Below are 19,109 nucleotides of genomic sequence, written 5' to 3' on the forward strand. Positions count from 1 at the left end.
AGCATCGTCCCTGCCTGCGGTCGTGTATCACTACGGCGAGGTGCACGTTAAAATACCCCAGTATAAGGGTTTGTACTGCACTGGCTAAACGTCTCATCTACAGCTGGGAGACAAATTGGTCTTTGAGGCACACGAAGTTCTGGGCAGTATAAACATTCGGCCATAATTTTTAGCCCCCAGTCATCCCGAACATCATATTCGTGTGGCCATTTTACGAGCGGATTAACCGGAAAAGCGCCTTGAAAGTAGTGCTGAAGCCACGGCCCTCCGAGGCAGATTTAAAGGAAAGAAAGGAAGAAGCCCGTCAGTAGATGTCACGAAAGGACCTGCTGTAGGACCCCGCCGCTGCTGACCAAAGCGGCTGGCCGCACTTGCCTTGTTAGCTGCTCCTACTGACTTTTTGGAGCCGTCGCCTCTCTGCTCTGCATAGCGCTTGCTTTTATCCGTCAACCGATCGTGCCGCTGACTCAATCGCCCACCCTGTTGATTGTTTTCTTGTTTGTTCAGGGGTTTGCGGAATTTTCGTGGCACCGAATCAACTGTCTCGGGCCATCGCACGATGCCGTAATTCCGTGCTCGAACAGCGTTCGCCGCAATTCCTCCCGTAACATACCGTCCTTTTCACTCCGACACCGAGATGTCAGAGAGGTGGGTTTGGCTATGCATATGGACAAGTTGGGCCCAACAAGTAGACGCTTTTGGTACGAAACGCGTTCCGGACGGTGCTTAGGAAAACATGTCCGTACGGGTCTGAAGAAGACTCGCCTGAACCCGACGTTCTGCTGACCTCCTTTGTCAGGAAGTTACGAAGGCAGTCCAGCGCATTAAAAGGCACACGCAAAGAGGGGACGAAACTAGGTAGTAATTATAAGTCGAACGTCCTAAAAAAAGATTTTGCGTCATTAGTTCTGTGCCATGTACTGGAAAAGCCGCGATCATATACCCACCATGCTCTGGCTTCAATTGATTACTTTGTGTTAACCTCCTGATATTAGTGTTTTCATTCTTCTTATATCACTAAAGGGTCGATATTTGCCGGGCCGATCTAGCTACCTAAGATTGTTTTTCTTTTTTAGCCTACTCCTCTAACAAGTTACTTGGGAGTGGGAGACTTATGTGGTAATAACTGCTTTGGCAATTTATCACGCGAATTCCACGGTGCAACGTGTTCTACCCTGGACTTTTTGTCTTTTTTTTGTAGCTGTTGATATTTGTTTGAGGGCGCATAAGTTTTTAAACGTAAAGACATATTTTGTTATATTTTACTTTCATATTCCCTATTTTCTTCCGGATTGCTTCTGTAAATACAAAAGTGTGTAGAGTTTTGTTTTCAATTCGTTTTTTTTTTTTAGAATCTACGCAGTGTTTTTCGTAATAGGTTTGTCCAGAGTCATACAATATTACGTGAAGATTGCCCAGTTCCCGTAATTGTCTGCAAAAGTACTCGCTTTGTGGTACCCTCATATGTCCTGGGATGGTTCTTTGTGCCTCAGAAATGCAATCGGACGGACGATAATGCACGATGGTAATGCAATGCAGCCCACTAATCTTGCGACAAGTATGTGATCGTAGAGGCCCACGAAGCTCTCACGAATTCGACTTGAAATATTGAACCATCAGACACACAATCCCCTTTTTTTTCAAGCTGTAATTTCGTGCTCCCCCCCCCCCCCCCCCCTCATTTGTGGCAAACAAATACAGCGTAGCGAAGGGTACAACTATTACAAAGATGGCCCTTCTGCTCAGGCATTAGCGAAGTCTATGTTGCTGGGGAAGCCAACGTTGAAGTTTAAACCCGCAAGGGCATCGCGGTGGCAGAAAGTCCACCCTGTCTTATCACCCATTTCATGTCAGGGGAAGCCTTCCCGTCGCCCTTGGAGGGGCATTTTAACCCACACCCAGAATTCGTTACACTATCCCTACAAACCACTTGGTCCTTGGTGAGCAATGCAGTCTGCACGGTTACGTGTCCAGCAGTTGCCAAGCACGAAGCGTGTCGAATTCCTGGCCTTTGACGACCGTTTTGGGGAGAGTGACGCGAATACGGCCTCGCGCGTCCCGTCAACAGCGCTTCGTTTATGGTCAGCCTTTCTCGTTACAATAAGTAGCAGTCAGTACGTTCCTACGCGTATGAAGACGGCTATGTTACGTGGTTATCCTTTGGAGCAAGCAGGTCCAAGGGCGGAAATGTGTACCTTGTCTCATCGAGGGCCTACGGCCCCGGACATACGGCCTTTCAGGACCCACAGAAAGGTCTCCAATAATCAAAAGCCGAACCCGATATACAGGTGCAGAAGTTTTTCAAAGATGGAAAGTCTCAGGTTTTCTTATAATGATGTGGAAGTTTTGGTCGTCCAACTACGTCCGCAGGAGACGGAGCAAGCGAGAATCGAGATGCTCCTCTCATGACGTAGTGGCGCGTCACGCGTAACTAGCCAATGGGTGCCGCTGCGGCGATCGCTTCCATGTTCTTCGCCTTTTTTTTTTTTTTTTTTTGCACGTTGAGTAATTATTTGGGGTAAAATGGTTGTGATCATTGAACTCAACAGGCACAAACAGGTTCGAATGAACCATTAAATTATTTTCATTTTCAAAATTCTCTTTAGCTTCCCTTTAGGACAACCTCAGCGGTGCGGGTGTAGTGAAGCTGTAAAGTTGAAGAAATAATAACAAAATTACGCATTTCGAAAACAGAAATAGGAAGGCAGAAAGTTTATATTCTTCCAAACCTGTTACAATAACGCGTACAAATTGTAAGCACCATTATATATGAGTAGCAACAATTTATTTACAATTAAGCACATAGTTTCTAGAAACATCTCTCACAAAATAAGAACCAGATATATGAGCCTTAAAAGTTATCACGCTATTTTTATATTGAAGTTTTGACGCAGCGGACGAAGTCAAGAACTCACAAAGGACAATGAGAATACCAGTAAAATTGTAATATTTGTTTAAAGAAATATAATATGACTTGTCAATATCACAAGCTCTAAAGCTCGTAGCATGTTATCTCTACGAAATATTCAACTATATCATATAATCATTCCAACTTCAACAAATGTAACGGCCTCAAGATTTCCAACTTTTAATTGGGATTTCTTCGAAGCTTCTGCCAGCCGTCAAGCCGGAATTATTTTAAGATAAGAACATAAATATGTTTTAACTACGCAGAATAAATACAATAGAAAAGCGATGATCGAAACCTTCCGCACAACATTCTACATTAGTCATGACAGGGATAGTATAAAAGCACATAAACGTAAGGTATATAAAAATTGGAAAGACTGGGTGAGCTATCAACTAGCTTAATGAGACAATAGGCTTAACCGAATTAGGCAGCTTAAAACAAAAAACAGAGTTATGGCAGCCAGTCAGCTCAGCTACGAGGAAACCCTTTACTATTGCTTTTTTTGCAATGCACGGTCGACTCAGTTGTTTAATTCATATGGGCCTCTGAAGATTTCCCGCATGTTCGTCTCACAGAAGAACATGCTAAGAAAAAATCAGGGATGTCTATTGGGAATTGCGATGAATAATGAAGCTCAGATACAGAATGAAAAAAAAACAAATAAATTAACATAGCAAATGTGTTCGCCTTGCATTACTATATCTATCAGAGAAAACACAGTGTGTACTTATAACTTTATTGTCGTACCTTCCTTGGAGATCACACTGATTGCATCTCCGGGTGCTCTGATGCAATGTATGCGCGAGGGTATTTTGCTGTCGTTCGTAGAATATATATCTCTTCCGCAATTAAATTATGAACTTCGCCCATGATTGTCTATGATGATTGCTACACATTTGGTGTACAGAGGTACATAGCCATGAGGCTGAGCGGATTATAAATATGTGCAAAAATTGTGGACCGTTTGGAGGAATTTTTAGTCTGATTATAAAATAGGGTCACACTTCTCGATGCTATAACAAGCAATTGGATTGTGAATACTTTGCGGAAACGTTATTACGCGTTCTAGAACAATTTATCCAGGTGTGCTCTCCATGCTTCGGACAGGCTCAAATGCCGAGACACTAAAACTAATGCTCAGTATAAGTTCTAAATCGATATCTTTGATGCTTCTTTTATTTCTGCGTTCAGTGTTCCTCCACAGCTCATTGCAATGCAAGCCCCACGAAGGAATTTTTGGCCCACAATATCGTAGTCAATAGACCCTTACCAAAAGTTCATCTAGCAACATTGGCGGTCAACATGGCTTGGTTAGGCTAGGTGGCGCAAGGTACCGCCCATTACGAAAGGTATAGCCATTAATATCGAACATCCATCCATCCATTGTTCACAAAGCGCGTGATTGGATCCGAGTGCTTGCCGAACGCCTCGTGTCCCATAGATGCTCAGTATATTTGAGCCGGCAATGGCGGACAGTCGCTGGAGTGGAATTTTGAAAAGGGTCTATTGAGCACCGCTAATCACAAACTACAAAAAACGAAATTTGTTAAGTAAGAGTCTCAATTCCCTATTTAATGATATAAAGAGATATTTCATCTGTTATAATATAAATACTTTTAGAATCTCAGCATGACGCAGCGTTCTCGGTTTCAGAATATAACTCCTTCCGGCCACTACTTCTCCAAATATGACAAAGAAAAAAAAAACGCTTGGCAATAACAAGCCATTACGCAGCCTACAGACTTTTGCTTTGAAGTCATATTTGTTAATTTGAATGGCAGCAAATTTTGACTGATGGCGCACTCTTTTGTAAGGTCCTAAAATAAATCTTTATATCATAAAAAGTCATCAAAACTTTAAGAAGGTATGGTTTGCTTTTAGCGAGGGCACGCTGACACAGATAAAATATTTAGACAAGATTAAATTTTACTGAGCCACTTTTTGGAACGCACTTAGTTAAATGTAATCAGATTACAGCCGTCGTAGACGAAAAGTGTTTTATCTGGATTTCAGTCGTCACTTATCTTCTCTGCTAACCGAGTTTGCCGAAAAACGGGCGAGAAGGTACTTTTACCTGATTAAGTTACGAGCTCACTTCGCATGAAGGAGAATTTCTAGCGCTTAAGTCAGAATCTTGTTCAACAACATCCCCCCCTTCTCCTCCAACTCGTTTTGTTTAAAAATCAGAAATAGTAGTTTTAATCAAGCGATTGTAGCGAGACGGTCGTTTTTGTTATGTTTTGTGCCGGTGTTTAAGATGAATTTTAAATCATCCTATGTAGAGTGGGCGACTAAAAAAAGTCGATAAGCTTTTTAAAGCCTCCGTTTCTTCCAATACGAACATTAACTCAGTAAATGTATAAAGAAAAAAATACCGGAATATGTTTCGTGTGTAGATTCAGAAAGCCCCCAGAGAGTATAAAGTAGGTCTTGAAGGAAGATTTGTGTTCAGTGCAGATGGCCGGCTCTCAAAATGAAGTTACAGTAGTCTGCCTGAAACTATCCTGCTAATCTACAATTCTAGCTCAATTACTTGTGCAAAATTGAGCAGGTGACATTAAATTTGTTTGTACCCACAGCATGTGGATCACGTCTAGAGAGATCTGCGTGCGTAAACCAGTGGAGGACAGATTGATCAATGTCTAGATTGCAAGAAGGTCTGCACTTTGACATATACCATTACCTCACATATGATACATGTTATAATTACGTACGACGTTACTGGCTGCCTTATATATTCCCAAAACAAACAAGTTGTTGCAGGAATATATTTAGTCACACTACTGCGAAAAAGCGCACATTTCGTTTCATGGCCAACAGAATTGTGAACATCGTATGTTCTGATTAAGAACATCGTACAAACATCGTACAAACATCGTACCAACATCGTACAAATGTCGTACATAGTGTTCTAGAGGACTCGCGAATGCTTATGCCCTTGGAACTTTTATGCTTCCTTCTTGCCCACAAAAATATTCTGAATTCTTCCTTAGCGGTATCTTACGCGGATTGAAACAAGGAAAATAAGTTTATTTGTACTTTATACTTTAGCTTAGTAACCAAATAATATGGAATTAACGATACCTATGACTCGATTTTTGGTGAGTTAACATCTCGGTGAGCACAAACTGAAGTTGCTATTCACAAAAAACCCGCTCCTCTTTCATGTAGTATTTCACAAAGACCAATATGCAGCTCTCGCTTTTGTTGGGTTGTTCCCGTGCATAAAATGGACTCTATACTGGGCGACAACTTTTCTTGGCAATGCAGTGGAAGGTACAGGCCCGCGTCCCCTCTCCCATTTTGAGTGTGCGCGGGCTCTCCTCCTCTCTCCGGCAATGGGGGAGGAGGAGAGCCCACGCACACTGAAAATGGGAGAGGGGACGCGGGCCTGTACCTTCCACTGCATTGCCAAGAAAAGTTGTCGCCGAGTATTGTCACAGACACCTCATGAAACGTGAGTCACTGGTTACTATGTGTACGTTTCTTGCTTTGTGACTCGTTTTTTACCTGGTTTTTATTGAATAGTACCGTAATATCAGTGTCTGTAGGACTCTAATAGATTACTAGGGACTCGTCACGCCGTGTGCTTCTTAAGCTGGCAGTGACCACAACATTTCACAGCATTTGTACTTCGGTGCACTCTTTTTACTTCGTGTCGCAATGTAGTCCCCGACAACTTAACAACCGCACACCGTGGCTTAGTGTGTTCACACGTTTTTCTCCGCAATGCTTTTTTTTCTTTTTTTCTTTTATTTTTTTTTAAAGAGGGGGGGGGGGTCCGGTATGGTATGATGGGCCCTCCGGTACCAACTGCGCATGTGCGAGATTTCTGCGGTGGTAGCATAAACGCAGTTCGTACCGCAGGGCCCATCGTAGCGCATCAGCTGTGCGAAAACGGTTCCCTAAGAAACTCTACCGGCTGCGAAGCCACGATACGTTACTGGGATATCGCCGCGTCCCACGTTTCCTGAGCCACACGGTCAGCCAGCTCGTATATTATACAAAGAACACTGTCGGCAGACATGATGGCAGTCTCTGGACACGTCTCAGGAATGCCCTAAACGTGTTTTCTTCACACATGGGTACGATTCCAACATGTCTGCGCAGACAGTTGATTGTACGACGAGTGTGAGAGAACCGTCATACGAGGAGGAAATACGACTCGGAAGGCGTCTGGAGACTTTTTTTTTGTATGTTGTAATAGGAATGTGGCCGCCCGCGACTCGAAGCTTTCAGTCACACGTAATCGTTAAACCATTCGTTTCAGAACCGAGCGGGAAGTCGGCGCCGAGGATCCTGAAGGCGCAGGCGAGCGTGGAAACGTCTCCGGGTGAAGACGCCGAAGTGCCGTGCCTGGCGAGAGGTCATCCTCCGCCCTCGACGCGCTGGTTCCGCCGATCGTCGCGAGGCCTGACGCCCGTCGCCTCCCGACCGGGCACCGTGCACCTGCCGGGTCTGCTGGTACTCCGTTCGGCCGTCGAGTCGGACCAGGGACGCTACACCTGCCTCGCCAACAACAGCGTCGGGGAAGACCGCATGGACACCGAACTGCTAGTCAGGCGTAAGTTGGGCCTGTCCTTTTATTAATTTGTTTCGTCTATACTTGGTTTTATCATAACTTTGAGCGCAGTCGATGTGGCCAGTTATGGGGCCCATCAAGCAGCGTCAAACGCTCCATGTCACGCGCTGTCCTTCATCTTTCTGTGCGCGCGCTCTTATGCGCTAGACTACTCAAGCGCCGTGAATTGGATAATTGAATATGGACACCCTTGAAATATATCCCAGTGAAAGATATATTATCGGCGAAAAAATAAACTGATCTTGTTTTTTTTGTGGTTGACAAGCTATATTTTTTCTTTAGGAACAAATCCAAGGTGTTACTATTAAATAACGAAACTGCTAGAAAAGGTGTCAATTTATTATTAAATTCTCAACATGTAGTAGTTATTCCAATCAACACACCCCCTTTCTTATACAGGGTGTTTTTTTTAAGCTTAACAGAATTTAAAAAAAAAAAATGAAAACTAGTATAATGCGGTTTGCGCAGGTGAGTGATGCTGCCTGGGGGACATAGTATAGGGGGATAATTGTAACGATCAGTGAAAATATTATTTGAAATTTGTTCATTAACTTTTTATTTAATGAAAATAGACAAATAGTTTCCAGTAGAAACTTGCTCAGCGTCATCGAAAACCACTAAAGCAGTAATTTTCAGACAGACTTTGGACGCGTGAGAAGCGTAGCAGTGCACTAAAGTTACCACTCGTGGAGGAGGTACAGGGCTGTAGCTAGAGTAGAGACGGAAAAATTGCGCGGGCGCCTTACCGGAACCGCTAGCCTTGTACCTGCTTTCTACTTTCTCATTCTTTCCTTTTTACTTCTTAGCGACGCGTGAGTTTTCTAGTGCATCGATTTCCTTTTGGTTTCTGTATCGTACTGAAAAATCCACTCTCTTAACATGTGATGATATTTTCCAGTAACACTCGCTTACATGACATCGCTATTATTTATTAAAACAAAAAACTTGAAGCGATGAAGTTTTGACATTATAGCAGGTACAGCCCATATATATATAAAAAACGCTCAAAGTCAAAAGTAAAAACAATAGGACACTTGAATATACAGCAGGGGCAGTCAATAAAGAAAATATATAAGCGTTGAACATAAATAACAACACTAAAAGTCCGGCCACTTCCCGAGATAAAAGGTCCTACGCCGCCATGAATACAAACAAACTCGGGTAAGAAGCTCTTTTCAGTAATTGTGCGTAAAAAAAAAGTTTCTTATAATCTCTCTGACAAAAATATTATCTTATCTTTCTTTAATATAGTAATATGCACGATTTCAAACATATTTAGGTCAATTTATATAGTTCCTGTTGCCAATCTCTCTCAGATCACTAAACATGGCGAGTAATAACCTCGGTCAAAAATATTTGCGTCTGAAAAATAAAGGTTCCCAACCAAGTAAACGTTTAGTCACTGTTACGCTATTGTTTCTATTACATTTTCCTGTTACAAACCTCGCGGCACGGTTTTAAAGTTTTTTCAACTTATCTACAAGGTACTTATGATGCGGATCCTACAAAAAACAGGCATATTTAGTGAAGGTCTTACCAAACAGCAATAGCCAGTCTCCTTCAGTTTCTGTAGAGCCCCGCATAAATTTCGAATCAGAAAATTTAAAGCCCGGCTTGTTTGTTTTGAAGTTTGATTTACATGAGCATTAAAAAAAGGGTGATTGACAAAGTAATGCGAGGAACATTTAACATCAGTGTTATTACTTAATTTCTGACCATTAATAAGTATGATTTGACAGGGTTTCGCTCACTCCCAAATATGACTTGCACGCCCTTTTCCAAATTTAAGCCCTACTCTCTAAAGTTGCACCTGTCCGATATTTCATCTAGGCTCGACTATAAAAAGCTGATTCACCAACACTGCCTACCCTGCTGTGCAAAACACAATTGTTCGCAAACAGCCCTGTGGAGGAATTGATGGTCAAAGATAGCTCACTAATAAATACAAAAATAAAAGACGTCCCCGCACCGGCCCCCGTGACACGCCAGAAGTAATATCAACAAAATTTGAGCCTGCATTATATATGAGAACACACTGCTTTCTTTCAAAAAAGGAGTTAGCAATTCAACGATATATGTTTTTATTAAGGTTAAGGGAGCTCAGTTTGTGTAGCAGCAAGGTGTGCTTAACTCCATCAAATGTTTTGCGCAAATAAAGGAAGATGACGTGCGTCTCTACTCTCCCGTCGAACGTTCAAACCAAGTAATTATAAAGCTTTATTAGCTGTGTGGAGCATCAATGGCTCCTTCTAAAACCATGTTCAGCAGATTAAATATATTTATTCGGATTGAAATGTCTCACAACGTTGGTATAATCTACATGCTATAAAATTTTGCTACATAGGCAGCTTAGTGAGATGGGGTAATGTTTCTCTACATTTTGTTTTGATCCGTCCTTATGGATTGCCGTAACACGCGACATATTCCATGACCGAGTACCCTTCGTTCTTATAATTTACAAAAATAATTTCTAAATAGCGGGAGACTACAAACGCGCACAACCGCAGAACTTTGGTTGCCAAACCATTCGGACCTGCAGCCTTTGTAACAGTAAGCTCATCTAAGCAATTCTTTATTCCTTCTACACGGATGAAGACGGGAGGCATATAATTAACAATCTTTTCATTCGGAGCTTCGTAAGACTGAGCTCTGACGCTAGAGGCACAAAGCGACTGGAAGAACGTGTTAAAACAGTTCGATATTTTGTAACTTCCTTCAATTACTTCTTTAAGATATACCATATTTGGAACTTCCATGTTCTCTTTACGTGTATTTCTGAGGTATTTTCAAAATGCTTTGCTACAAAGTCGAATGCCATTAGGAAACATATCAAAATACTCGCGCTTCGGAGAAAAAACAGCTTTCTTGTAGGTTACATTTAGTTTATCGAGCCCTGCAGCTACCGATATGGATGGGTGTTGTTTATAATTTTGATAGCCGCGTTTGCGCTTTTTTCTCACTGTTTTTACGGAAGCTGCCATCCAGGCCTTAATATTCATTGCTTTTGCACGTATTATTTTAAAGAAAAAACATATTTTTTTTTCCTTTATTTTAACAAGCGACTTCTAAAAAAAAAAACGTCCCATGTAGAGTTTATGCCGTTTTCTAGAACGAAAAGCTCGATATTCTCGAAAGATTCAGACAGTCCTTTCCTTACAGCTTCGATATTGCCATTTACATACATATACATTTTTCTTTCATTATCCTGTCATCTTAGAGGTTAAAATCACCGGCCAGAAATATCTTCACGACAGAAAAGAGAAAAACAACATTATCTAAATCCTGAATGGTCGCCACACCGGTTCTATCTTTTCTTTCTTCGTTTCTTTTTTTTGTTTTTTGCTTTGTGACAATTTATGCTTAAAACAGCACGCTTTTCGCTTTTTAGGAAGTACCCTTTCAGAGTTGACAGTTCGCGTGTCCACTACGTCTTTTTTTATTTCTTTTATCGCGATTTCGTTTTTTATCGCTAGCTACCAGTTGGCTATCAGAGCAAATAAATGACGTCAGAATGTTTCTACGTAGTCACGTACACAGAGACTTTGAGTACGGACAATCTCCTATTTCTGCACGGCAATTTTTTATCATTCCACTCGTATGTGTCACCATTTGTCCCCAAAAATTCATACATTTTTCTTTAGCGTCCAATTTATTTTTTTCGCCATTGCATTGTTTTTGGCGCGGTTTTCCTTTGCGCAATGTCTAATGAGTAATCATTTAACCCTAAAAATATTGTTCGCTTAAGTGTTATACAACTTCTAAACACGTCGCTCTTTTCAATTTAATCGTAGTATTTTATAATACCTGGCCCAGTTTTTTTTTTTTTTTTTGCTTTAAGTTTATGTTTACGTTACGTTCGACAAATTGTACATCGACGCCCAGGCGATCACGAAAAACTTTATGTATCACTTTTTTTAAAATTATTTCGTCAGACTTTATCTTTCTTGTTCCGGAATGCCAAATACAATAATGTTTTTCCTACGGCTCTTATCTCGCAGGACAACGAACTTTTCCAGCTAAGAACAGGTGACTCGATGAATAGCCTTAATGACATCCTGGAGTGGTACAACAACTCCTGCATTTGACCCTGCTTATTTGTAATGATCTGAAACTGCATTAACATGGTCTCGATGCGCTCACTTAGTTGATCGCGCTTTTCTTAATCGATACTATATCGGTGAAAATGCTCTCCTGTGCATCGATAACCTTTTGAATCGGGGCTTTTGTTCTCGTTTGGATTTCTGTGATCTCGCTTCACGACCTTAGGTAGAAACCGGCTTTGATTTTTTCTCATCAACCTTACGTCGGGCACGATAAGCTCTTGAGAATATGGCTGTTCTTGAACCAGGTATAGAGTTGTCGCCTGTGGCAGAGTTTTTTTTTTTGTTTTGTTTTTTGTCAATATCACCGCAGAATAGCAGGAAAAGTTTACGAAATTTTGACATCAAACGACACAGCGCATTGGGGCTCGTTTCAAAAACAATGCACGCTTCAAGATTTTGAAAACAATTGCACCATATCTGTGAACTCACCTGTTGGATGACAAAGAGCGGTGGCAAGTCCGATGATGTGGCCGTGGTGGTTTAGCTGAGCCCTCTGAAGGCTCGGCGTATTATCACTGTACACTTCCAAGAACAGTTACAAACACTCACTTTCTGGTCTCTTCAGTCTCACAAGAAATTTGACGTTGATTCGCGGCTTGATTTTAATATTAGCCATATCCTCTCCCTTTTTCACGGATTGTCTCGTCTCGCTCGTCCCGGCAGGTCTCGTCAGCTGACGGCTTGTCTGTTTTAAACCGGTTTGTGCTGTCTGCTTCCCAACACTTTAACGTTACTCACCTTGAATGCACTTCCAGCTGCTCGAAACATACGCCCACAACGCGTCCACTCCCGTTAATTAATAGCCCCCCCTCGTAGTGGTAGTGCACATGATCTATTTTTTTTTTATTTGAGGAACACAAGGCCTAGGTGGACGTTAGTTCATAAAGAAATTTTGTCTTATTTTTTAATTTTTTGATCCAGGTTACGTCGTATTTTCCAAGTTTAAATCCAATTCTCAGCTGTAGCGTCACATAACCATGGTTTACGCTTTCCGGCTTGCGTAAATGGTGAAACGTTTTGGTTTAATATTTTCTTAGATTTGTTGGCTTGAATTTTTGTTTTTATTATACATATATATATATAATGTTGTCACCTATTACTAGCTTACTGGAGAATTATTATATGGTAAAGAAATGCACCAGATGGAACATACACAAGTAGCTCACCAGCTTGTTCTTAAAAATTTATCCGTGCCGTTAGAAAGATTTTTATATAATCGGTGTGATTTTTTCTATGCCTTGAAAGTGAAAACCCTGTAAAACATGGTCCACGTGTCGCGTTTTTGCAGCTGATCATCATAATTATAATGACGAAAAATTAATCACCTAAAAAACTCAGTGCCAGTCGCCGTTTTGAAAAGCTACAGTTTTGGCCCCCAAGGCCCTTAATACTCAACAATTCTTAGCGAGAGGCTGACTACCACTCCGAGACATTCATAAGTTTATTTTGAAAAGCATTCTTACCAACTTTGACTCGTTTGTTGCTGTTTTTACTTGGTAAATACCGGCTGTTTGAGAAAAGAAAAAGAATCACTACAGCGATTACCTCACCTCATAAAGATGCATTGCTGTTTTCTTCGTCTCAACACAAATCTGGCGCTAGCAGTTGGGACCAGATGCCAAAGTTTCGGCGCTCCACAACTCCGTTAACGCTGTAAACGCGTCTGCGCCCCTCTTTGTCTTCTGGATAGTTTGAATGGAAACTCAGTTGGCGGAATGTCCAGAATCGGTCCCGTGAAAAACCGCCAGGCTTTTCTGTAGAAGCATCGCCACTGAACGTCGCGACGCGCTCGCCTAAATCACTTGACTACTCCATAACTCAGTAGAATATGTGTTTTTTTTTGTTTGTTTTTTTTTGTACAATCTAAGTTTTTTAGATGAGAAAAACGTATAAAGTTTTTTTTGGCTTGTTTTGGTTGGTCAAATTTCAATCGATTAATCGATTAGCAAATTGATCGCAATTAAAGCAGTAATCGATTAATCGAAAAGTTCATACATTAATCACCCAATCCTAATTAGAAATTATTAACAAAAAAATGTGGTGAACCCCCGCCCCCCTTTTCTTCTTTTCTCTTCAAACATTTGTGACAATCGCTTCTGACTTTTGATGTACACAGGAGTTATTTATCGAAGTTTGAAACAAGGATCGCCAGCGCTACAGTTGCGCAAAGACTGAGCGTACGGTAATTCGTAATTTGTCTTTTGCGGTGAAACAACAAGAAAAAAAAAAAAACAGCTTCATTTTGTTGCGTTTGTTTCTTCACTTTGTCTTCGTCGTTTGAGCTGTTTTTATTATGCATCACGTTTACCAACTTGCCTAACTCTGTACTACATGAGTGAGAAAGGTAGGCATTTTTTTTCTCCCAAACATCTAGTACTTTAGGCCTCGAAGCTAAAATCATTCCACTGATCGTTGCAGAATCCATAATAACTCAAAGGGACTTCAGAAAAAAGAAAAAAAGAAATAGTGACACAATGTAAAAAAAAGAAAGAAAAAGATATAATATTAGAAAAGTGACAAGAAAAAAATAAGTAATTAGACGACACGATGTCTAACTTTTATGATCGCGAGTTTAATTTAGGTTATGCAAAATCAATGCCTCAAACGTGTATGATCAGTATTTGCATTGTTACGGAACACCGAAGCATCCCAGGACACCTCATGTTGGGGCAGTGAACTAATGGTCGAAACAAAAATACAGGTGCGTTGAGTACCGGCTCACTTTTAGGTGCACGCCGAAAGATACCTCTCATAAAACGCCGATCCAATCGCAAATGAAACTCGAATCAAGCCCTATTTTATGACGAGGCCCAACACAATGTGGTCGTAAAAATGTGGACGTCTGCGACCAAAGCCTCACTCGGCGCAGACAAATGAGCTTTGTAGAGAACGTAATCTCAACATTCTTCCCAATAAAACGCGCAGCGCGAAGACACCTGATAAAAAAAAAAAGAGAGACAACAGGCTTAAATAGCCATCCACAGAAACAAAATACAGCGCGATCCGTAAAACTTTTCCTCGAGACTGTCCTGCTTCTAGAGCTTGTTTCAAAACACGCCAAAAATATAACAACAAAGCAGAACGTTCTTCTTTTTTCTTTTAGGAAGAGGGGAGGGGGGGGGGGGAAGGCGACTTTCTAATTATCCTTTTGGGAACCATTAATCTACGTGCCACCCACTGGAGATTTAAAACAGGCTCTGCCGTAGCGTTTGGCGCGCTTGTCACCACAAGCGAGTCGTTTGTTACGCCGACCATTTCGAACCGTTTCCGGCGTTCCGATAAATGTTATCCCGGCTATCCCGGTCCAGCTTCCAGAGACGCTTCGGTGACGGCACCGTAAAATCGAGTGACTGAAATGAGACGCGTTTTGTTTTTTTCTATATTTCACTGGATACCTGTTTCCTTTTTTCTTTTTCTTTTCTTCTTCTTAAAACGGCAATTGATTGATTCAACTCTTTTTTTTTTTTGCTTATGGATGCATGTATGCTCTGCGTACACCCTGTTTGCAGGGGGTAGGTTTGCGAAATGGCGAAGGAACGGCGCCCATGCTATGCTGGAAGTCGGGTGGCATGCTTGTTGACTATCCACGGGAAAAATTAAATAATAAAAAAGGCATTTGTCGAAAAGAAAACAACAAGAATATGAAACAGGTTTTAAGCATTAATCTTTAGATATTTTTTTGTTTATTCTCAGATTCTGACTTTTATTTTACAATGAAGAAACAGAGCAACGGCTTTCTTTCGCTTGCGCTTCGTGTTTCGCACTTTAGTCTTCAGGGTATATAATACCAACTAGCCACGGCACGTACTTTTTTACATACAATATCAAGTTTACAACCCGATGAACCTGAGAGAGGCAAGTTTATAATATACATTCCTGCTTGGTTCTATCCCGACGCGATTGAATCGCGTGACTGGAATAGGCGTATTTTATCTTCATCGCGTATACAAACACAGTTTCACAAATCAAATTAAGAAACAATACAAAGATTAAAATTAAGACACAGGAAAGGGGTGCCGACACTTTCAGGGTATGTTTCACTTTGTGCGTTTTGGCCGCAGCCTTGTGTAACTGATCGTCAGGATTTAAAGAGACGCCGGTGGAGTATTTATGCTCGCCGATGTTTTTATTTTAACATGAACTATAAGAGCCAAACTAGCCAGAACATAATTTGCGGATCGAAATTCGTTTTCGTTCAGCCCAAAAGCTGCCGGTCGAGAATTGGCCGGTTTCAGTCGTGCTAACTGTATTTTTCAAGGTCACATGGCGTTCAAACATTGTGCACAAGGTATACTCAAAATTAAGGGTCATCTATGGCACAGATTGAATATTAAGAAAAAGTATATGAACCACATTCTTGTGGCCTCCAAAAAAGCTGCAAATACGATGATAAAAAAATGTACAAATCACAGGAAGTACATATACGCCTCATTTTTATAATGACGTACCGCGGGCTGGGCCACGCGATGACAGCACACGAAAGACTAACGCTGCGACGGACGTGGGGCCGCTACTTCGGAACTGTCGTTCGTCGGATGTAGTTCCGTGACTTCCGGCCATGAGCTTCTGTGCTCGTGTTTCGGTTTCAGTATCAAGCAGTTGCGTTTTGCGGGTTTATTAAAAATATACGTGACTATGTAGCAAGCCATTCATTGTATAGTGTCCTAACATTAAATTAAAACACTAGAAAAAAACTGGGGGGGGGGGGGGTGGTGTCAGTGTCCTTTCAAGTCATCGTCTACAATATACACATCGCTGGTTTATGGACATTCAGTCGGTCTCTCACGAGATCGAAACGAAAGGCAACACAAAACTCGATGGTGATTTTGAATTATCTGTTCGAACAGATTCGTGTCTCACGGAACTTGTGTTATTGATAATTGTAAACTTCCACTATATGGTACTTCGCTCGAGACGACTTTAATGTCTTCATTGGCGCACTCTTTAAACAGTCGTATAATTTGTTTCATTGCCAAATGGCAATGTACAACTCACCTAGAATTCATTTATGCAAAAAATATTGAACAAGTGGGATAGGAAATATCAGACCTGTAACAAATGTTTTCCCCCGATCATGCGATAAACGCACGCACGCACACACACACACACACATCGCACGCACACACACGCAACGAGACGCGGGACACACAACATATCAACAATACCTAATTTTAAACTCTGCTTATAAGGAATTATCTTATCGGGAAGTTTCAAACACGTTCCCGAACCCCCGAGGCAGGGAGGAACGGTCCCGTAAATAAATAATAAAAATTTTATAAAAAAGACATTACGCGAAAAGCGGCAGCTGCACCGCAAACTAAGATGCACGCCACTGCTGAAGCCCAGAGCGGCGGTTCGGCGACGGGCGTCAAAACAACGAGGCGGTGGCGTCCTAATTAAAATCTGCCGAGCCATCTCGACGCGTTTAAGAATTAAAGAGAGCGACGACGTTAAAACGCGCGCTAAAATTTAACAAAATAAAACGCGGGGTTTTCTTTTGGGTTCGCGTAATTGCGTCGGGGCGGTGGGACGTACGGGGTCGAGTCACACAGTGCCAGCGGAAATCCTCGTAGCGACGTCGCAGTCCGCGCCTGCCCCGGAGCCACTGACGCGCTCAAGGCCGGGCGCTGGGGACTGGACGAGCGGGGCCGGACGACGCGCAAATAGGGCGAAACGAGCAAGGAAAGAGTATTTGAGCTCACGCGCGGTATGCCGCTCCCAAAGTCGGCCCTACGCCGAGGCTACACTCAGTCATGTCTCATGATAGACCAACGCCACGCGCCATCTCATTTCGCCGAGAAAGTGCGGGAGAGGAGAAGACCAGAACGCGCCAGGGACGTCAGAACTCCGCGCTCTGGTTGGAATAAATAGTGGGTAGACCTAAAGCTATAGTGCCTTTGTCTCCATTGCACTCGTCGATTGCGCTCGAGTGCGAAAGCAAACGCCGGACGCCGGCAACCCGCATTCCGAAGCGTTCGATGTGTGCAGTCGAGATAAAGGCAGCTAGCTTTAGGACCACCCCCTTATCTTTCCAACCAGAATGTGGCGTTCTGACGTAACCGCGCGTTCTCGTTCTTTCCTCTCATTCAGTTTTTCGCCCCGTAGACCTTTTTTGCCAATTTACCCACGCACTGAGGAGAAGGCTAGGAACGAAGGCAGACGCGCTGACCGTGTTCGCTTTATCTGTTTAATGTCAATGATAGCTGAAGAAGCTATCATTCGCATTGAAGGGCTGCTTCACGCAGCACTTTTTTGTTACGTTTTTCCTCCCTTACGTATAAGTCGCGGAAGCAACCGTGTCTCAAATTTCGTGTCCAGGCTATCTCCTTGAACTGGTAGCCACGCTAAATACCCTTCCGGCTCGCTTGTACTCACACCCTTCCTGTTCACTTGTAAGTAAGCTTTCTTAACGCAACGTACAAAAACGGGGCTGTGTTCTCGCTGTGCGAATCAGCCTCTGGTGGTACGTCCCGAGCACCTTACTATCGTTCCGCAGTCGGCGAGAGTCGATGAGCGTGAGCATTTTAAGCCGCGCACTGCGATCTCAAAACTTCGGGGGCTTTACAAAATTCCAAAGAAATAACAAAAACAAAAAACTAAAATAAACGATGATGAACCCGCGTTGAAAGTGCCATTTGGACGAGTTACTATTGCAGACGCCAGCGCGCGCGGCGCCTGTAACTACACTCCCAGCATGCTCCTCGCCGCTTGGGTAATCGAGCGGGAGGTCTTTTCAGCACCGTCAAGCGTATCACCTAACTATATACGTCCACTCCCGTTTCTGCGCCACTCCCGCGGACCACGTGACAGTCACAAGACCTCGCATTGGACGAGATGACTTGTAGCATCCTCAGAGATCCAGCGTGATGTTAAAGAGTGCACGGCGGATTGAACGCCAAGGCTGGGCCGCTTTCGTTGCCCGCCCTCAATTATGGTGCGCGCGGGAAAAGAGAGCTCGTTAAAAAAAAAAAAAAAAAGCGTGCCTGTCGCGTTGCTCGATGATGACGAGGGTTCGCTGCGGCCTGCACGCTAATCCGTCCAATTACGCTCCGTGCTGCGCACCTCGCGATCGTGCCAGGCCTGAAGGGGGACGAGAGACAATTGGGTCTTTTTGGACGCGCGCCGAAGAACGCGCTGCCGGCGGAATGGGGTCGCGTCGTCGCACGGGGGAATGAATGGCAGAGGGTAATCGCGCGCGCTACGCCCAAGCGTGCATTAAATATCTGAAGAAAAAAAAATAACGGGAAAGACTTAAGTTAAGAAGTAGACGCTCTGATTTTCTAGAGTCACTGAAAACTCGAGAAACACATGGCATCGCTTATCACGTTTATGCAGCCAATAGGACTGCGGCATAATCCGCCATGAATGGCCAAGAACGAATCGCGAAGCATGAAGCATAAACATGGTTGACCACGCCCTTTGTTTCTCAAGCTGACGTTGACTATATCACTCAAAAAAAATGACCGTACGTCTACTTTCCCGCACAACACCCGGAGAACCAATCACCGCAACT

General features: G+C 42.7%; 1 protein-coding gene across 1 annotated transcript in view; it reads left to right on the top strand.

The window, feature by feature from the left end:
- The window catches only part of LOC120848735 (Down syndrome cell adhesion molecule homolog), a 98,378-nt gene that overhangs the window by 12,914 nt on the left and 66,355 nt on the right, over positions 1-19,109 (top strand). The window contains exon 4 of the mRNA XM_042286469.1: positions 7,182-7,475. Within this exon, the coding sequence (XP_042142403.1) occupies positions 7,182-7,475 (294 nt within the window). The remainder of the gene's footprint in view (positions 1-7,181; positions 7,476-19,109) is intronic.

The sequence above is a fragment of the Ixodes scapularis genome, unplaced genomic scaffold (genome assembly GCF_016920785.2).
Source record: "Ixodes scapularis isolate PalLabHiFi unplaced genomic scaffold, ASM1692078v2 PGA_scaffold7__128_contigs__length_106722199, whole genome shotgun sequence".
In the NCBI taxonomy this organism is placed as follows: Eukaryota; Metazoa; Arthropoda; class Arachnida; order Ixodida; family Ixodidae; genus Ixodes; species Ixodes scapularis.